Raw genomic sequence first — 26,593 nt, forward strand, 5'->3', positions numbered from 1 at the left:
TCAACGAAGTGTCTGGGAAAAAGCGTTAGACCCACTCAGCGATATTACGTAGGCCCAGAATATTCTCGTGTTCTCGGCTAGATCTTTTGCTATGGTACGACGATGGTAGCTGCATGCCCGTGTAGATGTACCCGACGATGTGGCGCAGCGTCGAAAGCCCTTCCGACAGGCGTTACCTACAACCGCGTCAGAACTGTCGATGTGTGGGAATGGTACCCAGAAGGGCATCGCGCTGCCTTTGTTTTGGCGAGCTACGACGGTCTGCAGTCCATCTAGGGTCCACGGCGCGTCCCGCTTGTTTGGCCTGCACTTCGCGTAGCGTCCAGCTGCCGAGCCTTTGTCGGCCGGCCTCGGCGTCCCTTCCCCCCACCCTGCCGCCCGTCGGCTGGGTGCGGTGGTGGGGGCGGCGGTGACTGGCGCGGGCTCTGCCGGGCGGCCGTCAGTTTCAGGCTGGCGGTGGGACTGCGAGGACGTCACTGCACAGCACGGGACAGCACACGACGCAGCAGTCAGCGCCGACAGCCGCCGCGACAATGTCCTTCCTCAAGGCCTTCTGGAAAGGGAACTCCAAGCACGAGAGTGAGTACTCGCTGGCGGGCTGCCAAACGCTCCGCGGCGTGCATCTGCGTGCGTGCCCCCCGTTCCGCACAAGCGGCCACACCGAGCACTCTGCCAACTTCTGCAACTGCTCGAGCATAGCCAAGGCGGTAGTTTTCAGGCTGCGACCGACTGAATGTTCATTTGGGAGCACCGATTTGTAATCGAAAGGAATGCGTGTTTCCGTTGCCGACAGCTTGTATATTACTCCAGCAGCCATTTAAGTCTATTTATGGATATGCGAGTATTTTGGGGAAATGTTGCGCCACAACTTCTAAGTAAATTCTCTACTTCACAAATTTCGATGCTTATGTCAGTCATGTATTTAGTGATTTATGGCTCAGAGTCGCAATGGCTCTTCTTAGTTATCCTGTATGACTCAATTACGCCGACGAGACTATGGTAATGTTATGGAAACTAGTTGCTGAATAAAGCCGTGTTGCAGATTCCGGCACTCGTGTCTTCCTTACTGACGCTGATAGCGTCACATCAACGACAGTTCTAAATGTTCTCGAAGCAGAATGATGAGCTTGGAGATTAATTCAATTTAATAGGAATAGGCTTATTTGTTGTTTGTAATTGTATTGTTGTTGTAATGTTAAAACTACGGTCGCAGGCTCGAATCCTGCCTTGGGCTTGGACATGTGTGATGTCATTAGGTTAGTTAGGTTTAAATAGTTCTAAGTTCTAGGGGACTGATGACCTCAGCTGTTAAGTCCCATAGTGCTCAGAGCCATTTGAACCATTTTTTTGTAATGTTAAAAAATGTTACTAAGTCCAAAGGAAGTGTCGCAACATTATGCTTAGAAGCCATGTCGCTTGAAGCAAATATAGCCAATTTGAGTACAACTTAGGACAACTATTTGTATGTCTACAGTAGCTGTTACAGTGTAGGGAACATGTTGCCAATATCAAACGGTAAATGCCACGTGACATACGCTATAACTCTGTTTACATTTTGCGCCAAGATTGAAACTGTATTATTACTGGTGTTTGACTTATGTTCCCGTGCTTTTTTATTAATGAAAGCAATGATAATTAATTGTTGCTGTTACGGATGTAAATCAAAATACGCTATAGGAAGGACAGTTATTTTTCATAGGCAGGTACTACAAAGTCACGAGACGTTTGGAGGCAATGGATGTTGGTGACAAATAAAATCTGTTCTTCGTATGTGAATGCTCGCTCCATAGATACTGCTGCCCTATGAGTAGCTGTAACGAGCTGAAAAGTGAGCATACCATTTTATGCTTATGAGCACGTGTCTAGTCATTAGTTGCGTTTTCAAATCAGATTTATTCGATGCTTAGTGGTTGGTAGCCATGCCTCACCATTAACGCAATCTGCAAACATTGTTCCAAATCTTCTTTTTCTTCTCTCTCTCTCTCTCTGTCTCTCTCTTCTCTTTCTCTCTCTCTTGCATATGAACGTTTATGTATGTGATAAAATCAGATATGAGTTGCTTTACGTCGACATGCACATGTTTCTTATGGAAAATATGCCTTAGAGCCTTTACGATTAACGTCCTGTCATCATTTCACTATCGACACCGTGACCACTCTTTAAATATTTGTCAATAAATGACGTAAAATCACTGTGCGAGTCTGCAATAACAACGCCACTAGTAAATGTAATTTTTCGTCTTGATCGTTTTCATCTTTTGTGTAAGCATACACTTTCACTTTTTTTCGGATTAAGCCACCATCAGTATATAGCAGACCGCAAAGAAACAAATGCAAAGTAGATTCTGAATATATAGGAAGTGTATCCGCAGCTGTGAGTACCAACAACCATCAGCTGTATAAGGGAATGACGACAATGAAAATTTGTGCCAGACCGGGACTCGAACCCCGATTTCCTCTTTACGCAAGCGACAGCCTTAGTCGCTTTGGCTATCCGCGTACGATTCAGGGCCACATCCAAACAACCAAATGCCATGGTTCCTGTGTCACAATCTGTACTCGTACACATATTATGTAATTCCCGTAAGGAGACGGCATTTTAATTAAAAGTCGCTGCCTGGCATCGGCGGATAAATACGATATTACAGTGCCTATGGACATGCATTTAACTACAGACCTATATCATTGACGTCGGTTTGCAGTAGGGGTTTGGAGCATATACTGTATTCAAACATTATGAATCACCTCGAAGGGAACGATCTATTGACACGTAATCAGCATGGCTTCAGAAAACATAGCTCTTGTGCAACGCAGCTAGCTCTTTATTCGCACGAAGTAATGGCCGCTATCGACAGGGGATCTCAAGTTGATTCCGTATTTCTAGATTTCCGGAAAGCTTTTGACACCGTTCCTAACAAGCGACTTCTAATCAAGCTGCGGAGCTATGGGGTATCGTCTTAGTTGTGCGACTGGATTCGTGATTTCCTGTCAGGAAGGTCGCGGTTCGTAGTAATAGACAGCAAATCATCGAGTAAAACTGAAGTGATATCAGGTGTTCCCCAGGGAAGCGTCCTGGGACCTCTACTGTTCCTGATCTATATAAATGACCTGGGTGACAATCTGAGCAGTTCTCTTAGATTGTTCGCAGATGATGCTGTAATTTACCGTCTAGTAAGGTCATCCGAAGACCAGTATCAGTTGCAAAGCGATTTAGAAAAGATTGCTGTATGGTGTGTCAGGTGGCAGTTGACGCTAAATAACGAAAAGTGTGAGGTGATCCACATGAGTTCCAAAAGAAATCCGTTGGAATTCGATTACTCGATAAATAGTACAATTCTCAAGGCTGTCAATTCAACTAAGTACCTGGGTGTTAAAATTACGAACAACTTCAGTTGGAAGGACCACATAGATAATATTGTCGGGAAGGCGAGCCAAAGGTTGCGTTTCATTGGCAGGTCACTTAGAAGATGCAACAAGTCCACTAAAGAGACAGCTTACACTACACTCGTTCGTCCTCTGTTAGAATATTGCTGCGCGGTGTGGGATCCTTACCAGGTGGGATTGACGGAGGACATCGAGAGGGTGCAAAGAAGGGCAGCTCGTTTTGTATTATCGCGTTATAGGGGAGAGAGTGTGGCAGATATGATACACGAGTTGGGATGGAAGTCATTACAGCATAGACGTTTTTCGTCGCGGCGAGACCTTTTTCCGAAATTTCAGTCACCAACTTTCTCTTCCGAATGCGAAAATATTTTGTTGAGCCCAACCTACATAGGTAGGATTGATCATCAAAATAAAATAAGAGAAATCAGAGCTCGAACAGAAAGGTTTAGGTGTTCGTTTTTCCCGCTCGCTGTTGGGGAGTGGAATAGTAGAGAGATAGTATGATTGTGGTTCGATGAACCCTCTGCCAATCACTTAAATGTGAATTGCAGAGTAGTCATGTAGATGTAGATGTGGATGCATCCAGTATCGGATTCTGAAGATGTCTTACGTCGAAACCCCTGAAGTTAAAGCTAGAGTATTGTTGTGCAGTGTGGGATACTTACCAGACAGGACTGTTGGACGACGTCGATGAATTCCAAAGAAGGACAGCTCTTTTTGTATTGTCGCTACATAGAGGAGAGAGCACCACGAATATGATAAGCGACTTAGGTGGCAATCATTAAAACAAAAGTGTTTTTCGTCGCAGTGTGTTTTTCTCGATATTTCAATGACCAACTTTCTCATCTGAATGTGAAAATACTTTATCGTCGCCAACCTACGTAGCGAGAAATGATCATCGTAATAAAGTAAGAAAAATCAGAGCCCGAACTGAAAGATTTAAGCGTTGATTTTTCCCATGCTCTGTCAGAGAGTGGAACGGTGGAGAAATAGTCTGAAAGTAGTTCGAACAACCTCTGCCAGTTATTTAAGAGTGAACTGCAGAATAGTCATGTAGACATAGAGGTACGAGTACAATAAGTTGTTTAGTTCAAAAAAATGAAAAAGCGGTCAACTAATTTAACTATTCACATAATCATTACAGTCTCGTATAATGATTTCTTGCCACGTGATGACATTACACTTTGTCGGGCGTAAAAAGAGGTTACATTTTTTTAAGGGTGAAAAGCAACATCATGAGAAGTAAAACAACTACTTCTCATTTACTGCTTTGTTGCGTGACAGATTCTGACGATAGCGTAAGCCAAAACCCGTAAAAAAGTACATGATTTTTAAACAATAAAAAAGCGATCAAGACGGGAAATTACATTAGTACCCTTTAAACGCATTCATTACAGATTTCAAAGCAGCCGTTAAGTACCGAGCGAGGCAGTAAATAATTTCTGTAAATATAAACAACTATACCAGTCGCTCCAGTCAAGTGCGGCAAACAGCGGTTCAAGAGTGCATCTCTTGAATTCTGCAGGTGATGAACGTCAAACAAAAATTTGCCCCATTTTTCGTTATGAGGTTTTAAAGTTAGAGTTTTCCGCGAAACAACGATGTAGGGATATTCTTACATGGTCGGGCGGTCAGTTGCTAGGTACTTACAGCAACTTCTATCGTTTTGAAGAAATGTGCCTTTCTTTCCTAATCCTTGTCAAGTCTTATGAGCTTGCTGTCGAGAGATAGCTGGTTAGAAACAGCACTTCAAACTTCGCTGCAGCAACTTCTAAATATCTTCCAGATGTTCCGTACTTCAGCACTTTCGCTTTCACATGGTGAGTGCTGATTTTACATGATTGTTACATGTTTTTGTAATCAACCCTTCTAATACCGTATGTTATTGTGAGCCACAGGGACAATGTGTCTGCCACACTTTTTTTCCATTTCTCTTCACAGTAACAAGAGCAGACCACTAACAACCAAACAAATCGACTTTGATACCAAAAATAAGTATTGGTTCTTTAAACTAGACTAACTGAACTTCCTCCATAAAATACCATACTTAAATTAGGAATTACAGTTTAGTTTAGTAAATTTGCTCCTGGGTGTGTGGCACTAATTACAGTTTGAGTTATCTAGTAGAACAATAAATAATGACTTCAAAAGCTTAAATGTTCATACTTAGCCACAGATGGCATAAAAAGGGGAAAAATACAGTGGCATTTACGTCATAAATATGCGAAGCCACAAATAATTTGACTCATGTTATTTCATTAGTATCCATTACAAGTCATTCATGTAATGTAACTTAATTTGCTGCAACGTACTTGCATGTATCAACACACTGCATGTTTAGGTATATTTAAACGGCTGCCAACATATACATGACAGAAACATTTTGCGGAGAATTTGTGAAACAACCACGTATTGCCATTACATCTGCTGTAACTACCTCGGCAGAGTTCTGACGCAAACTGCTATACCGACCGAAATAAACCCTATTCGCTGTGTAAACGTCATTTACGTAAAACTATGAATACATTGGTGAAACCCTTACAAATGATGGGACAGAAATAATAGGAACAACTTGGCCTGCGCCACATTGTCATACATTTTTATGTTTACATTTACCGGTTTTGGATTATCCAAATTTTATGTAATTTTCACGTCTTGATAGATTTTCCATTTAGTTTTCATTTCTCCTCTATGACACTTGCTCTTATGTGAGGTTGTCCATCAGCACACATACGGAACGTCTTCCAAAGCGAAACCTTGCCTGCGATATACAGGATGTTCGGAAATTACCATTACGAACTTCTTAGACTTGTAGAGGGGAATGACCCATGTCCGCAAACGTACTGTTTCCGTTCTACGATGGTTTCAGTTCAGACTTGTAACACTTTCACGTATGCTGAGGGAAAGAGAAAAGTCTCAGAGTTGTGAAACAGCCATGTCTGGGCAAACGAAAACCCTTATGTCACAAATCTTCAGAAATTTCAGCACCAGTTTGATTTTAACTTGTTGGCAAGTATTGTGGATGGTCATGTGATTCGGCCATACTCCCTTCCACTCAAGGTAACTGGTTCTGCGTACTTGATCTTCCTACAAAACGTTATTGGACCCGTTGTTGAAAGCTGTGGCACTGAACGTTCGTCAGGAAACGTGGTTTCGGCGTGATGGTGCACCGCCTCACTTCTGAATTGCGGTTCGGAGACATGTCAGCAGGCGATATGGTGAAAGATGGACATGCCGAGGTGATCCAACCTCGTGGCCGCTGCAGTCTCCGATTTAACCCATATAGACTATTCCTTGTGTGGTCATCTGCAAATTTTAATTTACGAGACTCCTATAGCCGGTACGAGTTGTGACCGCCGCAGTAGAAACTGAAGAGACACCGGGTGGGATGGAGAGTGTGTATCAGAAAATGCTTCATAGGTGCAATATCTGTAACAATGTTGGCGGTCGCCACATCGAGCCGCTGCTGTAATGCAGCAGTACTGTTCTGTAGGTACAGTTGCTGGATTATTTTTTGTTTGGGAATAATGTAAACACGTAATGTTTAATTGTTAATACAAACATATGTGCTTAAGTGATAAATGGATGTTTCGTTATCTTTCCTTTCGAATTGTTACCTAATAACTGTACAGCGTCACGTCCAATTCAGTTCCTCAAGAAAAAGTGAATGATTTAAACATGTGAACTGAAACTGTCGTAAAATGGAAACGGTACATTTCCGGACGTGGATTCCTGTTCAAAATATTATGTACTCAGTCCCCTCTATAAGTCCTAGAAGACTGTAACGGGAATTACTGAACACTCTGTATCTTACAGAAATGTTTCCTCGTTTGTGTTTCCGGGAGCCATGATTCGGATCTCTGTAGCAACATTTCACGAGACGATTGAGGTCTTCCTTCTTTAAACCACGGTTTTAATTCATTCAAATGAGCAAGGCTGGTGGCCTTGCGCCGCAACCTCGTCTCGAATTACTGGCCCAGATAAGTCTCAGTTATCGGCATTCTTGGTTGTAAATAAAAATAAATTTTGCTCGCCCCTCCTTTCCCAGCTCCCAACCAAGGATGCACAGTACCAAAACACGAAACTAACACATATTCATTAATCCAAAAAGATTTAGGTTTTATATGCTTTTCCTAAAATAATTCTAGAAAACGGTCCTAATACCATGTAACCACGTAATGTCATGTGTGAACCAGAATACTTCCACATACATCTGAATGTGAAAGTATTGTGGTTCACGCATGATATGACATGGTTACGCGATTCTAGGACGATGGTTTCGCCCTTACATTATAATATAGATGGATTATTTCAGGTATGGCTTCACTTATGGAACGACTTTCCGATTGTACGCCACACCACGTACGACACCCAGCGTAGTGATTATATGTAAATGCTCTAAAATGTTTTTGTGACGTAACTGGCCAATCGCGCAACGAATAAACGATATAACTGCACGGCTTAATACGGACCGTGGTTTTTTTTCACCAAATAATATTTTTCTATTACTCTCCAACGACCGAAATCAGCCGTGAATGTAATACAATGGATGAATTTTGAGAAAGTTTAATTTATCCAGAAGAAAAGTTGCTTATGAAATCTCGTTCGTCGAATATTGTGTGGCTGTCTGGGACCGTTACTGTGTAGTATTTACCGGAGGAGATGGAGATTCGGGGAACACTTGCGTTATTTATCAAGGATTTGTTTAGTCAGAGTTTAACGTATCTCTAAGCTGGTCGTAGATTTTGTTCCAAATATGAACAATATAGAGACAGAAATGATGACACTTTCTGCAGGACCAGACCATCATTTTGCAGGACAACACTCAAGCACGTACAGTGGAAGCTGTTACTGATTTGTTTGACTGATGGGGCTGCTAAGTGCTATACCACCTACTGCACTCCCCTGACTTAAGCCCTCAAGAGTTCAACTCGGTTTCTAAACCGAAGGAAACATTTCACGGCATTCGCTTCAGAACTGCTACAAATTCGTCAGACCGCGCCGCTCGAACTGTGAACACAACTGCCACTGCTAAGAATATCGTACGATTTCCACATCACTGGCAATGGGTTATACACAATGCTGGTGACTACTCTGAAGGTCAGTAAAACTCTGAAACACATATCTATTTTGTACGAGCTGTAAATAAATAGTTGCCACTATTAAAGGTCCAACCATCGTAAGATAGAGAAATAAGGTTAATACGGAGGCATACTGATAGTCGCTTTTCACTCGTTCTATTTGATAGTCGAACAGAAAAGAAATGACTAGTAATGGTAAAGGGTACACTCCGTCAAGAACCATGCGGGGCTTCCGGAGTGTGTATGTAGACGTAGATGGTTTTGCTGAACAATGGTCGGCGCATTTGGCTCAAATTCTGACTGATTTGGTCGATCGATGATGCTGGGAAGAGCTTTGCCACCCACTGCATTCCCCGGACTTCAGCCCTTGTTACTTCAACTTTATTTCTAAATTGAAGGAAGCACTTCGTGGCATTCACTTCCGAACTGTAACAGAGATTCGTCAGGAAATAGAACACTCCAGTCGAGCTATCAACACATCGTTGGCAACGGGTAATACACAATAAAACTTTGAAACATGTACCTATTTTTAATAAGTTGCCACGAGTTAAGTTCCAGCCTTCGTAGCTTTACAACTACCATTCATTATTTGTATTATACAGGGAGATTTCGTTATGATGTTACAAAATTTCAGGGACTATGGAGAAGCGCAAATGTATCAACTTGAGTTAAGAAACCGGGTTGGAACTTATAAACGAAAATCGTTCAGATACCTCTGACCGTGGAAGCATGTGCCAGTACTATTGTTGGTAAGATTATAGGGTAGGCAATTGTCAGATGTGGTACTAGGGACCAAAACAAGAAAAAGAAGTCCAGTAAACATGGTCTCTAAACTACATACCTTACGAGCTATGGTCACTTGTTTATCTTGGATACTGTGAAACACATCTCTTCTTGTGCAAGATCTTTGGTTTCATATTTTTGGAGGAGACGGTATAGACGACAACGAGGAAAAAAGTGCAGTAAATATGGACACTAAAATGCATATCTTAAGCGCTATGGGCACTTGTTCAGTAGGAGAGATGTGTTTCACATTAGGGAAGATAAACAAAAGCTGATAACTGTTAACGTATGCATTTTAGAGCCCAGATTTGTTGGGTTTTTATCTTGTTTTGGTTGCTAGTACCACCCCTGAAACGTGCCCTCCGCGCACTCTTACCAACAACAGTATCAGTGCATGTACTCCACTGTCAGAGGTATCACAACGATTTTCGCTCGTAACTTTCGACTCGGTTGTTTCCGGACTTGGTCTCTTACCTCAATGTGCTACATTTACCATTCTCCATCAGACAGTTTGTAAACCCATCACGGAATCATCGTGTATACGGTGACCGATGCCTCTGACACGGGCCGGCCGGAGTGGCCGTGCGGTTCTAGGCGCTACAGTCTGGAGCTGAGTGACCGCTACGGTCGCAGGTTCGAATCCTTTCTCGGGCATGGATGTGTGTGATGTCCTTAGGTTAGATAGGTTTAATTCTAAGTTTTAGGCGACTGATGACCTCAGAAGTTAAGTCGCATAGTGCTCAGAGCCATTTTTAGCCTCAGACACGATTAAATAAAAATACGCTTATCGCGCTGTGACCTTGACGGTGAATGTAGAGAAATTCGTACATCCTCGTGCGGATGGTCGTCCTCCACAAGCACTATCCACGATTGAAACAGAAAGGGCGGGAATGACACTGGAACGTTAGAAACTCTTCGCCACACACCGTACGGTCGGTAGTGGGGTTGTGAGTTTCGTTTTCTTGTCTCCCGCAGCCTAATTGGACGTGGCGTCTAAGGACAATGAACTGAACAGCTGCAATAAACAAGCGGAGGCAGCGTTTGTCATTTCGTGACCAGCTGCAGTTCCTTGCGCCTTTGTGAGAACGAAGATCATCCCCCTGTTCTTGATACTGGGGTGTACGGAGCGGCTGAGCTTCTGACCTGCGACCGGCGCCCACGCAGTACTTCAACTTTGACCCGCCCTGACGTGTGTTCTGAATGTTGAGCTTCCACTGCGCCGCGAGTCCGTTCTGCGTGCGCTTAGGTAGCACGCGAGTTCGGCTGTGCGCCGATAGTTGTTCGGTCCATTATGAGTCTTCTGAAGTGATGATAATAGTAGGTGAGAGGCGACGATTTCCGGATACTTTCATTTTCAGAAAAATAAAGAAACAATGTCATTACCTTGTTACTCATTAATTTATTACACACACGTTTAATTCTGTGGAGCGTTTTTAAAAACGTCCCATGCCCTTACTATAGGTGAGATTGGTAAAAAAAAAAAAAAATATGAACACATGTCCGGAAACAAATAAGTTTGTGCGATATGGGTCACTGAGCCCAGTGATAGATATCTTTCTGTTGACAATACAGGAGGTGAGACCTCCTTCTGAAACACTCTCAAACTTGTGCTAACGGGTTTGTGATAGTTGTACGGAGTGACGACTGTGCGGTGATGGAATGTGTTGACTTCTCTGCGGAATCCAAGACACGTCAGGTAGTTTCTTCCTTTCACATTCGTTAACTTCACCAGGTCACAACAAAACTGTCACATTCCACCCACATTTAGATTTCAAATGAAGATGAGCAAACCAGTACGAGACTGGTAAACGCAAAATATGTTATCCTCAAAAATTATTGAATGTCACACACAATATTTAGTCCTTTTGCCAGTTTCGATCATTCTATGGTTTTCCACTCTCTTAGAAAAACACAAGTTTTATGGCATTGGTGGCCTTACGCACAGTTTGTTTGATCGTACTTAACAAACAGAATGCGAAAGGTTGTGCTGGGTATTTGAAACCATCTCGAAAGATTAGAAAATAGGAAGAAATAAAAAAAGGAGTCCCATAGGTTTCAGTTTTGGGGCCACTACTATTGCTTATATATGTGAATGACCTTCCACTACACATCTAACAAGGAAAATTGACACCTTTTGGAGAGGATAGTAATGTTGCAATAAATCCCAGTAGACAGGACTCACGAAAGAGATGGTAAATGATATTTTCCGAAGAATTATAAAGTGGTTCTCAGAATGTGGGCTCTGCCTAAATTTAAAAAAAAGACACTATATTCAGTTCTGTACAACAAATAGAGTCTTATAAACAACAGAGGTAGCACATGGGTAGAAGTCAGTAAATAAGGTAGAATGTTCCAAATTTTTGACACACACATAGATGAAAACTTGAATTGGAAAACGCATATAGCTATTCAACAATTAGGTTCAATTACTTTTACTCTTAGTATAATTGCTAATCTTGGAAGCAAATGCATCAACCTCCTGACATATTTGGACATTTCTACTCAATAATTTCTTATGAAATAATTTTCTGGGTAGCTCATAACTTAGAAAGAATGTAATGATTGCACAAAAGCGTGCAGTAAGAATAATATGTGGTGTTCACCCGCGGACATCATGTAGGTACATCTCCAAGAAGCTAGACATTTTAAGTGCGCCATCATAACATATACATTCACTAATGAGATTCATCATAAATAATCCAAAGCAGTTTGGGATAAATAGAGATATCCGTGCCTGCAACACTAGAGGGAAAAATTACCTTTATTACCCATTATTAAAGCTGTCAGTGCCTCAGAAAGGATTTCAATAGGTACCAATATAAATTTCGGATAGTTTCCCAATAATACAAAATGTCTGACAGGTAACGAAACAAGTTCTAAATGTAACTTAAAATCATTTCTCCTGGACAATTTTCAAATCCGAGATTTCACTTCTCATCCAAGGAATCTGTTCTCTGTCGATTCCTTTTCCGTAGCTGATTAGGCTTGCGTCGTCCAGATAATACGGAGTAGTTGAGTAAGATTCCAGAACGGGACAGTTAATGTACGTCTGACAGACATGTTGGCGTAGTGGCTGTGTTGGGAAGTTTGATGTACAAGCGTTGCCGGCTCCGGTGAGTCAGCCGGGTTGCCTACACAAAGGCGAGAACAGCTGCGGGAAGGAGCGCGAGGTCGGGCCGCCAAGTTTGCAGGCGTGGGCGGTTCTGCAGCCACCAGGCAACCTGCTCGCTGTGCGCGCGCATCTGGGCAATTGCTAGGCAGCGGCTGACAAGGGACGCTCACACCCAGCGGTTGACAGCACGACTGTAGTACATACATAAGAGTACCCAACGCTGTTCTAGCACGATACGGGGTGGAAGTTCTACGAGCCTGTTATACACCATATGAGAACGCCCGCCATGGAGCTGCTACGCCAGCGGAGACAGCTAACGGGGCTACTGCCTTCAAGTCACGTAATTTTTTTTGTTCTACTCTTCTACCAAACACCTATATCGCAACAACGAACCATGGTCGATAAGTACAGTAACGGAATGATAATCGTTGTGGTACATACGATGTGAAATATAATGCAGGTAATAAATAAACGTGATGAAACCAACATTTACTTACCGGTACAATAATGCGCTTATCGCGACAATACACAGTGCATTATTCAAGGCAGCTATAGCCCAGTAAGTCATCACTACAATACCTTGGAGAATGTATCGATAGATAAATGTTTTTTCATCACGATTTCTTATTGCAACTCGATTATACTTCATCATCAATGTACCACACAGATTATTATTATTATTATGACTATTATTATTATTATTATTGTTCTTTTCCGAAGAAACATGATTCGTTCTAGCCATACAAATGTTTATGAAAGATAAGAAGGGTCAAAATAAACGGAAAGTCATCGAGTAAAACAGAAGTAATATCCGACGTTCCACAAGGAAGTGTTATAGGCCCTATATTGTTCCTGATGTATATTAACGACATAGAAGACAATCTGAGAAGCCGTTTTAGATTGTTTGCAGATGACGCTCTCATTTACCGTCTTGTAAAGTCATCAGATGATCAAAACGACTTACAAAATGATTTAGATAAGATATCTGTATGGTGCGAAAAGTGACAATTGACCCTGAATAAAGAAAAGTGTGAAGTTATTCACGTGAGTACTAAACGAAATCAGCTAAATTCGATTACACGATAAGTCACACAAATCTGAAGGCTAAAAATTCAAGTAAATACTTAGGGATTACAACTACAAATAACCTAAATTGGAACGTATTGTGCGTAGAGCAAACCAAAGACTGCGATTCATTGGCAGAACACTTAGAAGGTACAACGGTCTACTGAAGAGACTGCTTACACCTCGCTTGTCCGCCCTATTCTGGAGTATTGCTGTGCGGTGTGGGATCCGCATCAGGTGGGACTGACAGACGACATCGAAAAAGCACAAAGAAGGGCAGCCCGTTTTGTATTATCGCGAAATAGGGGAGATAGTGTCACAGACATGGTACGTGAATTGCAGTGGCAATCATTAAAACAAAGGCGTTTTTCATTGCGACGGGATCTTCTCATGAAATTTCAATCAACAGTTTTCTCCTCCGATTGCGAAAACATTCTGTTGGCACTCACCTACATACGGAGAAATGATCATCACGATAAAATGAGAGAAATCGGGCTCGCACGGAAAAATTTAAGTGCTCGTTTTTCCCGCATGCCGTTCGAGAGTGGAACGGTAGAGAGACAGCATGAAGGCGGTTCATTGCAGCCTCTGCCAGACACTTTATTGTGAATAGCAGAGTAATCACGTAGATGTAGATGCAGATGTACGTGATTCGATAGCACAACGTGTAGACTTCTCTTATGCTATTCAACAGGCTCGTATAATTTTCAACCTCAATACCTTGAAAACGTTTGAGAATCGCATTGAACAAAAGCATCATCTGTCACATCTAAGTACGTTCTACAATCGTCCGGTGGGCAAAATCGGTGAGCCGTTAAGTGTATGCTTCGCTTGTGAGAGACTCTGCCTGTTTTCAGTCTCTAAAATCGTACTCCTCGTCCGATATAAGCTCGTCGTCACGGTGTGTTGAACCCTAATATTTCTGCCATCGTTCTTCAATCTCGTCTCAAGTGCAGCCTCCTGAAGTTGAGCATTAGGCTCTTGAAAGTTCACGTCATTTGTGTATTTTCCCAATCTGTACTTTTCTCCCAGCCGAAGATACCTATCCTCTAAGCCATCACAGGGATGCAGAAGTAAAGCAAAAATATCTACATTGGTATATGCTTATAACCTACACACATCAACCCTCATCACTAATAGTAAAGTATTATTGGGATTCTCACAGGCTATCTAGCTATCCTTAGGGAAAGTTACCAGCCAAACCGAATAAGTATTTAAGGGTAATACTAAAAAGCGATATGAAATGGGAAGATCACTAAGATTAGGGAGGCGACTAAAAGACTGGCTGTGACAACATAAATGTCGTGTCGCTGTTTTGTCTTCCTGCAGTACTTTTGTTTTTGTAATTATTCTACATATTGTGGAAACAGTTGAGACTAATGGTATGGATTTGTGCATCAATACGTAAACAATTGGATACAAATCCAGTACAATGTTTTCCATAATGAAATTCGCTGACTGTTAATGAATAACAGACAACTATAGCGCTATCAGTAGTAGTAAAACAAATGACGTATGTAAATAATAGCGTGGTCAAAACATTACGCAGATGTCTTGCCACAACAGCTATGTGTCGAAGTCCCTGCTAGCTACATAACGCAATATGTTTTGTGATTCGCGACTTTATTTTGGGCGATCGACAAACAACAGTTTGCGAAATTTTTGAAGTAACTACGATAAGCTGCGAGGACGTCATTGTTATCTTACGTAATAGACTGATTTGTTGAAAGGTCACTATAAGGCGAGTACCCTAGTGCGCATCGATTAACGGTGTAAATTGAAATCTGTAGTGTTAACAACTGCGTACTTCGTCTTTAAGGCTTGACAATACATACATTTTCTGATACAGGCTGAGAGGAGACTAATTTTCATTAGAGAAATAACTGGAAAATATCGTTGGCCTCTGTTCTGGAACTCCTGTAAAGCAGTTTTGATTTGCCCGCAGAATTGTCAAAGTAGTAAATGAAGGTATTCTCTAAGCTGATACCTCTCTTGGCAAACTAAACGAGCTGGTCTAATAAGGCAACAGACTCATATTCGAGTTATCCCCACCAAAATCACTACAAAGACTTTCTCCTGTCCAAATGGGTCAAATGGCTCTGAGCACTATGGGACTCAACATCTGAGGTCATCAGTTCCCTAGAACTTAGAACTACTTAAACCTAACTAACCCAAGGACATCACACACATCCATGCCCGAGGCAGGATTCGAACCTGCGACCGTAGCGGTCGCGCGGTTCCAGAATGTAGCGCCTAGAACCGCTCGGCCACAACGGCCGTCCCTTCTTCTGTCCCTTTGTAGTTGCCATCTGAGGTGTTAACTGTATCTTCCGCATCTATGTGTGGAGAGGGGGATTGTATCGTTTGCCATAAAGAGCTGTTCGAAACATCCTACAAAATCGCCGTCTTAATGAGCTCGCTACCCATTCAGGATTAAGAAAGTCGGCTCTACGTTCTTATAAATATTCAAAGGTGTCATCGCTGTTTATGAGTGCAATATCGACTGATTTGCGCATTCTGAATAGAAAACACAGTTCCTGAAACGCACATGTATTCCTCTCTAGGTACCAGTACACCAAGTTATTGCTAAGTAAACACAATCTACATCACGTAACTGTAAACATTAATCTGTAATGTAGACAGTACGGACCCTGGATCCATAACATCCATAGCCATATAGTCGGTTCTGCGGGCAGCCAGGAAAGTGGTTCACTAATTACCACTTGCATTACATAAGGGTGAGGTTTAAACGCAGTTGCGGTCATGCTGACTTAGGTTTTCCGGTGTGTCTCTAAATCCAAGGAAGTGAATGCAAGGATGGCACCTTCCTCATCCTTATTCTATTCGAGCTTGTGCTCCGTCTCTAATTTCCTCGCCGTCGACGAGATGTTGTTAAACCCTAATTTTGCTCCTTTGTGGTTTATAGTGGAGTAAAAACAGTGATGTGCCAGGACCAAAAGACTGGTCATCGACCGTCCAATTGATATGTCTGTTGCACGAGACGTGTGGGTCTCATTTATAAAAGAGGCTTGATGTGTAGCTGATACAGTCTGTATCTACAGTAAATGCTTTTACTCGCTAATGAGTAGCGTATGATTATTACAGGTGGATTTCCTTTGTGCTCCTTAGTCATCTTTTCCATAAACTTCATTTTTTGCTCATACCATTAGCCCTGAAGGGTGCACCCCTTTTGTATCAAACAAACGCTGCCTTCCAGATAGAGTCGCTGTTTTGCACGCAGTTTCTATCTTTCGCAGACCAACAACACAGTATAAAGTTCATCAACAGTAAAATAATTTCATCTCGATAACGATGTCTTTGATCCGAGGCTTCTTCGGTTGTTGAAAGCGATGAAGATGACCACTGGCTTGCTATCTCGACCTATGATGGTCCTTTGCGCTAATATACTGCTGTGCTCAAGATTTGCAGTGCCTGACACACAGTTCCTCATGTCAGGAAGATGTATGGTTTACCCGCCGATATTCGGGAGGCTGATTGCATTGGTTAATCAATGGCCGATGGGGTCGCCAAATGCCAATATCAGTGGGAAAAGAAAGACTACCAAGAAGAGCAATAGAATGGACAGAATCTGGAAGAAGACCAACTGGAAGACCATGAACAGGATGGAGGGACCAGGTGAAGGATGATGTGAATCGAAGGGGACTACAACGGGAGGAAATGCTGAGTGTGAGAGAAAAGAGAAGATTGGAAGAGACTTTTTGATGACCTGCCTAAGCAGAGAATAAAAAAGAAGGAGAACAACGTCTGTCTTGCACACATTTATATCGTGTTCGTGTGTATTTGCAGTCTACCTTGTCACACGGCACCGACAGCGCAGCGTGTTCGGTAAGGTGACTGGCCATCTTCTATGACTGGCCATGCTTTTCTGGAAGCTAGGTGCGATCGGTCGCTAAATGGAAAATACAGCGAAAATGTTTTATTCGCAACAGTTTGCTACATCTTCCAGCTAGGTACTTTATAATCGCCGTTCCCACATGTGTCGCAGCGCTGTACCAACTTCCCTCTACCGTCGTCATCGAAGGCAGCCACTTGTGTTTTCCGTCACTTCTCTACGCTGGTTTGCATTCCGTTACCTGTGCGAAAATATCTTCTTAGCTAGCGGTTCATGTGAGCAGAGATGAACATCAGAGGGGGCGAAGTCCGGGCTGTATGGTGGGAAACCAAACACTTTCCGCCGGAAACGCTGCAGGAGTTTTCTCAGTGCCCCTGCAATGTGCGACCGAGAATTATCATTAAAAAAGGGAATGCATGACAAGTACGCTATGTGCTGTTGCGTAAAATCGGGCGAAGCCTCGCGGCGGCCACCCGTAATTTTCGGGAGACACTAGTGTTCTAGGTACCTTTGCATGATCACTGTGTGCCCAGAACTGAAAGGTGTGACGTGACGGGATCGACGAGCATGCTTAAGACACTGCCTAACACATCTGTGCAAAGCTTCATCTGATTTTCACTATCGTTTCCATTTCGCGACCTATCATCTCTTACTTTCCCAATAGCGTTCGTAAAAAAAAAAAAAGCTGAAGTTCTCAGCAATGTAACCTCAAATGTGATATCCGCATAGCAACAGTGACGTAAAATGGACGACGAAACGGACCAACATAAGGAAGGGAGAAGAGGACATCAGTGGTCGATGTGTCTGGCGGCTATGCGGAGGATGCGGGTTCGGTTCCCGGTACTGCCTGAGATTTTTCCTGGGTTGGAGGACTAATACGGAGTGCACTCAGCCTTAGGAGACAAACTGACAAGATACCTGAGTGAGAAGTGGTGGCCCCAGAGTTAAGAAAGACGACGACTGGGAGAGCGTGATGACCCCATCCTCTTCTATAGTGCATCCAAATGATGCTATTGGCATAGGATGACACGGTGGTCGATCGGTTCTGATTCGCCCGTCTGAGCCAGAAAGCAGAGCTTCGCTTTTTCATATGCGTTTGCTGTTAGCTGTACAGGTAAATGGACACCTGCAATGGTTACACATCCATACCTTAGAGATGGCGGTTATAGCGGAAACCACCGGTTTTCGGTTTCACCGTTGTTTGTTCTTCAGTGTAACATGACTGTTAAAACCGCTTAAAATAACCGGTTTCTGAAATAACCGATTTTCTTTTTTTTGTTGCTCTTACTTCCAGGAATAAATGTAGACGTCGAACAAAGAGAGAAAATTTCTAATGACTGTGAAGGAGTAGGAGATGTCGACCGACATGGAGTGGAGTCTGTGGCAGAAATGGGTCTCGGTGTCTCCAGCAAAGATGGTGAACATGAAGGAGACGGGCACGGTGATGCCCATAATTTAACTTCACAAGTTGATGACTTTCCTGCACCATCAGTTATAGATAGTATCTGTTTTTCACCATGAAGCATCCACAGTATTAAGAGATCAGTTATCATCCCAAGTTTATAGCGTGTCAATAAAATATAGATATATCAGTTAAATTTACCGTCTCTTCCAAAGAACAGTGTGTGTATTTTTTTCTTTATGTTGCATCGCAAGTTTGTTGTGCCTCCTCCCTCTTTTAATCTTTTGTGGAAAATGGAGCGTTGTACTTGATTGCTACCACACTTCGTAAAATACTTGCAAATTAGGGTTAATGACATTCTGTAATACAACCGATATCCGAGGACCACAGAAACTACTGTACAGGCCAGGTGTGGGCAAGTTTTGGACGCTGCACGTATAAACGTACCGCGTAATAGGCCACGACACACAGCGACACGTACGTTGTCTCCACAGTGCTGTTCCGAATCTCATGTCATACTTCGGTTGCTCGTTTCTGTCAGTGTTGTAGTTAAAATAACACTGATCAATTTTGCCATTTTCTGCAATAACCAATACTTCAAAGCTATGGAAATATAACAATTAAACATGAAAAGTTTTTTAAAAAAATTCTTTAAAAATAAATAATATAGCACTTCTCCCATGCCAAATTCATATGACGGTTTCACTTGGTTTTCGTAAAAAAACGCAAATAACCTATTATAACCGAAAACTACTGGTTATTTAAAACTAAAATACCAGTAACGGCTATAACCGGCAGATTTTCACTATCCGTGCCATATCTGCATCACTCGTGGTACAGGAAATGGCCCAGAGATCACCAGTGTGTGTGTGTTTATGCGTTAAGTGAGTGAATTGTTATGAAGCAATGTATGTTCAGCGTGTGCGGTGACTGATAGTGAGATATGGGTGAAAGTGTGGCATTACATTATTTTATAAGTTATTTGTAAAATAAGTATTGTATACCAGGAGCAAATCTAATCATTATCTCTAACTAGAAGTCTGTAAATGTATGTGTTTACGAATTAGCTTATTTTAAATTGGTTTAAATTGTACATACTTTGACATGTCCTATATCCTTGTAAAATGAGATCTACAGATGCATAAAGTTACTACTACTAGATACCTTACGGTGTGTGGTAAAGGGTACTTCGAGAACCGCCATTATTTTCCCTCTTTCCTCGTCCACTCGCAAAATGCACGATAAGGAGACTGTCGTTAAGACCCCGTATAAGCTGGGATTTACCAGAAGATATCGTCATGGTCACATCAAGTGAGAAACTTACATGACTGGTTTTCGGAAGTTTCCACATAAAACTTCTCCGTGGTGTGGGCGTCTGCCACTGGAGTCTGTTGAGCATCTCCGTAACGCTACTAAACCAACCTCTGACGAAACGGACCGCTCTTTTTTGAATCTTTCCTGTCTCCTCTATTAATCCTACTTGGTAAAAGTCCCACACTGGTGAGCAACACTCAAGACCAGGTCGAGCCACCGGTTTCTGAGCTACATTATGTGATCAAAGGCATCCGGACACCCCTCAAAACATACGTTTTTCATATTATATGCATTTTGCTGCAGGTACTCCATATCAGTGACCTCATTAGACATCGTGAGAGAGCGGAATGGGGCGCTCCGCGGAACTCACGGACTTCGAGCGTGGTCAGGTGATTAAGTATCACTTGTGTCATACGTCTGTACGCGAGATTCCCACCCTCCTCAACATCCCTAGCTACACTGTTTCCGATGTGACAGTGAAATAGAAACGTGAAGGAACACGCACAGCACAAAAGCGTACAGGCCGACCTCGTCTGTTGACTGACAGAGGCCGCCGACAGTTGAAGAGGGTCGTAATCTGTAATAGGGAGACATTTATACAATCCATCACACAGGAATTCAGAACTGCATCAGGATCCACTGCAAGTACTATGACAGTTAGACGGAAGGTCAAAAAACTTGGATTTCATGGTCGGGCGTTGCTCATAAGCCACACATCACGTCGGTAAATGCCAAACGACCCCTCGCTTGGTGTAAGAAGCGTAAACATTGGACGATTCAACAGTGGAAAAACGTTGTGTGGAGTGACGAATCACGGTACATAATGTGGTGATCCTATGGCAGGATGTGGGTATGGCGAATGTCCGGTGAACGTCATCTGCCAGCGTGTGTAGTACCAACAGTAACATTCGGAAGCGGTGGTGTTACGGTGTGGTCGTGTTTCTCATGGAGGGGGCCTGCACCTCTCGTTGTTTTGCGTGCCACTATCACAGAACAGGCCCATATTGATGTTTTAAGCACCTTTTTGCTTCCCACCGTTGAAGAGCAATTCGGGGATGGCGATAGCATCTTTAAACACGATCTAGCACCTGTTCATAATGCACAGCCTGTGACGGAGTGGTTACACGACAATAACATCCCTGTAATGGACTGACCTGCACAGAGTCCTGACCTGAACCCTACAGAACACCCTTGGGATGTTTTGGAATGTCGACTTCGTGCCAGGCCTCACCGACCGACATCGATACCTCTCCTCAGTGCAGCACTCCGTGAAGAATGGGCTGCCATTCCCCAAGCAACCTTCCAGAACCTGACTGAACGTATGCCTGCGAGAGTGGAAGCTGCCATCAAGGCTAAGGGTAAGTGTCCGGATACTTTTGATCACATAGCGTATATCCTGCGAGGGTGAACTACGTTGCCTTATAATTGTTCCACTGAATCCTAGTTCCTAGTTTTCCTGGAACGATTTTTATGTGATCATTCCACTTAATGTCGCTCCAGCCTGAAACTCCTAGAATTTTTTTCGACTATGACTGTGTACAATGATTTATCGCCAATAGGGCGATCAAACAATGATGAATGTGTTCACCTGTTGCGCTCCTGTAGAAGATCAACTACTAGCCCCTTTACTACCATTTCTGCAAGTTTTCCTGCATTTCCCTACGATTTCCTGGTGTCGCAAATTTCTTTCACACAACGCCATAATTTCTATTTAAATTCTGTATGTAAATAACGTATTAACTATGCTCACAACATGTTTCTGTTTAACATGATCCGTAATGCCCTCTCAGAGTCAGGAAACTGAATAAGTAACCCGTATTTTTTTAGGCCCTTCCGTGTGATTGCCTCATATTTATTTATTTACAGCATTGTGGATCTGCGACTGTTTGCCTAAAACTTGCTTCTAACGCTTCCACTCTCTCTTCGACGTTGCATCAGAACGCTCGTTGCTGCGATGTCGAGGTTATCAACGCATTCTCGGTCACGGTCAACGAGCTCAGGTGCTAAGGCTATGCAGAATTCCTTTTCGTGAGTGCTGCGTAAAACAGTTAAAACAAAACGCCCTTGACGTTGGAACTTCCCACCTTCTCACACTGGTAGATCGTTTTTGCTTCGTGTGTGACTTTGCGAAAATGAACGTGGTGTGTCACCGACGGAGTGTCAGTGGTACCAACACAGTTTCTAACCATTTCCTTTGGCGAACGAGCCAGAGATTGCGAAAGGGCATTTGCGTTATGACGAATTTTCAGTGCATGTCGAAAACACCGCTTTTAAACTCATAAACTAGAATACCATATCCGGCAGTATCTTTCTTTTAATCAGCAACATATACCGTTTTTCTTGGATCTTCACTTGAGTACGTTCCGGCGTTGTTGAAACACTGAGCCTTTATTCCTTATTGTCTGTATTGCCAATATGCACATGCCTTATTACCTCTCAATTTTTCATCGAAACATGAATAGTTTTCAATGAAAATGAGTATATTTCTATTTAAAGAATTATGGTGGCAGCTGCACTACGGCGATTAACGAAATCATGAGTAAGCCTATATCTAAATAATTGTAGTCACATTACAAACTTGTTATTTCAATATTCCTAGATGAAACTGAACGCAGGGTCGTTCAGAAAATTAACAAATATTTTATATGATGTCCCAGTGGCCAGTGTGTCTGGCAGCTGTGCGGGGACCCGGCTTCGATTCCCAGAACTGCAAGGTTTTTTCTCCCTTGGTGTTAGGGTTGGAAAATTGCACTCTTAGTCTTGTTGTCCTCCTCCCATGAACCATGGACTTTGCCGTTGGTGGGGAGACTTGCGTGCCTCAGCGATACAGATAGCCGTACCGTAGGTGCAACCACAACGGAGGGGTATCTGTTGAGAGGCCAGACAAACGTGTGGTTCCTGAAGAGGGGCAGCAGCCTTTTCAGTAGTTGCAGGGGCAACAGTCTGGATGATTGACTGATCTGGCCTTGTAACAATAACCAAATCGGCCTTGCTGTGCTGGTACTGCGAACGGCTGAAAGCAAGGGGAAACTACGACCGTAATCTTTCCCGAGGGCATGCAGCTTTACTGTATGATTAAATAAACGATGATGGCGTCCTCTTGGGTAAAATATTCCGGAGGTAAAATAGTCCCCCATTCGGATCTCCGGGCGCGGACTACTCAAGAGGATGTCGTTATCAGGAGAAAGAAAACTGGCGTTCTACGGATCGGAGCGTGGAATGTCAGATCCCTTAATCGGGTAGGTAGGTTAGAACATTTAAAAAGGGAACTGGACAGGTTAAAGTTAGATATAGTGGGAATTAGTGAAGTTCGGTGGCGGGAGGAACAAGACCTCTGGTTAGGTGACTACAGGGTTATAAACACAAAATCAAATAGGGGTAATGCAGGAGTAGGTTTAATAATGAATAGGAAAATAGGAATGCGGGTAAGCTACTACAAACAGCATAGTGAACGCATTATTGTGGCCAAGATAGATACGAAGCCCACGCCTACTACAGTAGTACAAGTTTGTATGCCAAATAGCTCTGCAGATGACGAAAAAATTGAAGAAATGTATGATCAAATAAAAGAAATTATTCAGATAGTGAAGGGCGACGAAAATTTAATAGTCATGGGTGACTGGAATTCGGTGGTAGGAAAAGGGAGAGAAGGAAACGTAGTAGGTGAATATGGACTGGGGCAAAGAAATGAAAGAGGAAGCCGCCTGGTAGAATTTTGCACAGATCACAACTTAATCATAGCTAACACTTGGTTCAAGAATCATAAAAGAAGGCTGTATACATGGAAGAAGACTGGAGATACTGACAGGTTTCAGATAGATTATATAATGGTAAGACAGAGATTTAGGAACCAGGTTTTAAATTGTAAGACATTTCCAGGGGCAGATGTGGACTCTGACCACAATCTATTGGTTATGACCTGTAGATTAAAACTAAAGAAACTGCAAAAAGGTGGGAATTTAAGGAGATGGGACCTGGATAAACTAAAAGAACCAGAGGTTGTACAGAGTTTCAGGGAGAGCATAAGGGAGCAATTGACAGGGATGGGGGAAAGAAATACAGTAGAAGAAGAATGGGTACCTTTGAGTGATGAAGTAGATGAAGTAGTGAAGGCAGCAGAGGATCAAGTAGGTAAAAAGATGAAGGCTAGTAGAAATCCTTGGGTAACAGAAGAAATATTGAATTTAATTGATGAAAGGAGAAAATATAAAAATGCAGTAAATGAAGCAGGCAAAAAGGAATACAGACGTCTCAAAAATGAACTCGACAGGAAGTGCAAAATGGCTAAGCAGGGATGGCTAGAGGACAAATGTAAGGATGTAGAGGCTTATCTCACTAGGGGTAAGATAGATACTGCCTACAGGAAAATTAAAGAGACCTTTGGAGATAAGAGAACCACTTGTATGAACATCAAAAGCTCAGATGGAAACCCAGTTCTAAGCAAAGAAGGGAAAGCAGAAAGAAGGAAGGAGTAATAGAGGATCTATACTAGGGCGATGTACTTGAGGACAATATTATGGAAATGGAAGAGGATGTAGATGAAGATGAAATGGGAGATACGATACTGCGTGAAGAGTTTGACAGAGCACTGAAAGACCTGAGTCGAAACAAGGCCCCCGGAGTAGACAACATTCCATTGGAACTACTGACGGCTTTGGGAGAGCCAGTCCTGACAAAACTCTACCATCTGGTGAGCAAGATGTATGAGACAGGCGAAATACCCTCAGACTTCAAGAAGAATATAATAACTCCACTCCCAAAGAAAGCAGGTGTTGACAGATGTGAAAATTACCGAACTATCAGTTTAATAAGTCACAGCTGCAAAATACTAACGCGAATTCTTTACAGACGAATGGAAAAACTAGTAGTAACCGACCTCGGGGAAGATCAGTTTGGATTCCGTAGAAATGTTGGAACACGGGAGGCAGTACTGTCCCTACGACTTATCTTAGAAGCTAGAATAAGGAAGGGCAAACCTACGTTTCTAGCATTTGTAGATTTAGAAAAGCTTTTGACAATGTTGACTGGAATACTCTCTTTCAAATTCTGATTGCAGCAGGGGTAAAATACAGGGAGCGAAAGGCTATTCACAATTTGTACAGAAACCAGATGGCAGTTATAAGAGTCGAGGGGCATGGACGAGAAGCAGTGGTTGGGAAGGGAGTGAGACAGGGTTGTAGTCTCTTCCCGATGTTATTCAATCTGTATATTGAGCATGCAGTGAAGGAAAGAAAAGAAAAATTCGGAATAGGTATTAAAATCCATGGAGAAGAAATAAAAATGTTGAGGTTCGCCGAGGACATCGTAATTCTGTCAGAGAGAGCAAAGGACTTGGAAGAGCACTTGAGCGGAATGGACAGTGTCTTGAAAGGAGGATATAAGATGAACACCAACAAAAGCAAAACGAGGATAATGGAATGTAGCCGAATTAAGCCGGGTGATGCTGAGGGAATAAGATTAGGAATTGAGACACTTAAAGTAGTAAAGGTGTTTTGCTATTTGAGGAGCAAAATAACTGATGATGGTCGAAGTAGAGAAGATATAAAATGTAGACTGGCAGTTGCAAGGAAAGCGTTTCTGAAGAAGAGAAATTTGTTAACATCGAGTATAGATTTAAGTGCCAGGAAGTCGTTTCTGGAAGTATTTGCATGGAGTGTAGCCATGTATGGAAGTGAAACATGGACGATTACTAGTTTGGACAAGAAGAGGATAGAAGCTTTCGAAATGTGGTGCTACAGAAGAATGCTGAAGATTAGATGGGTAGATCACGTAAATAATGAGGAGGTACTGAATAGAATCCGGTTGGTAGAACATGTTCTGGGGCATCAAGGGATCAAAAATTTAACATTGGAGGGCAGCGTGGAGGGTAAAAATCGTAGAGGGAGACCAAGAGATGAATACAGTAAGCAGATTCAGATGGATGTAGGTTGCAGTAAGTACTTGGAGATGAAGAAGCTTGCACAGCATGGGGTAGGATGGAGAGCTGCATCACACCAGTCTCAGGACTGAAGACCACAACATCAACAACAACAGTCTTGTTGTGCTATCTGAGCAGCTAGATGACCGATTAGTAGCGGCTCCGAAGTTAAAAAGCCGACAACGCCATGGGCAGCGGTATGTGCTGACTCCACGCTCCTCCATACAGCTTCTCATGACACGATTGACAGAGGATGACCTGGTGGTCGGTCGATCCCGATTAGCCGATCACGACTAGCACACGAAGCTTTTGCTTTTTAATATTTTACATATCCAGGCCAGCGGTAACGTACGTAATTCAAAATAGTTTAATTTCATGAATTCATTTCCATTAGCAGACAAAGTTAAGATTGAGAGTAACAAGGGGAAAGAAATTTTGCCGCCAGCTACATTTACACTGTCTTCACTTTGCCGTTATCGATTTTAAGGTCTCCAGCTCCATCGCTGGATATTCTGATATATATCGACATCAGATTTTCATTTGTCCTAAAGTATCGTTTGGAAGATGTCAAAGTAAAATTAAGATCATTTAATTGCAGTCAGAGCTACGTTCTTTGCTCTGATTATCCAAAAGACTGTGTTCCCTAAAGCCTCATGAATGACAGAAAGCTATCATACACAGGG

The 26,593-nt window shown here is 42.6% G+C and overlaps 1 protein-coding gene across 1 annotated transcript in view; it reads left to right on the forward strand.

The window, feature by feature from the left end:
* Positions 1 to 237: 237 nt before the first annotated feature.
* Positions 238 to 26,593, forward strand: part of LOC126334953 (low density lipoprotein receptor adapter protein 1-like) — a 186,131-nt gene continuing 159,775 nt past the window's right edge. Inside the window, exon 1 of the mRNA XM_049997699.1 lies at positions 238 to 579. Coding sequence (XP_049853656.1) covers positions 534 to 579 — 46 coding nt within the window. The 5' untranslated portion in view covers positions 238 to 533. The remainder of the gene's footprint in view (positions 580 to 26,593) is intronic.

This window comes from Schistocerca gregaria, chromosome 2 (genome assembly GCF_023897955.1).
Source record: "Schistocerca gregaria isolate iqSchGreg1 chromosome 2, iqSchGreg1.2, whole genome shotgun sequence".
Classification (NCBI taxonomy): domain Eukaryota; kingdom Metazoa; phylum Arthropoda; class Insecta; order Orthoptera; family Acrididae; genus Schistocerca; species Schistocerca gregaria.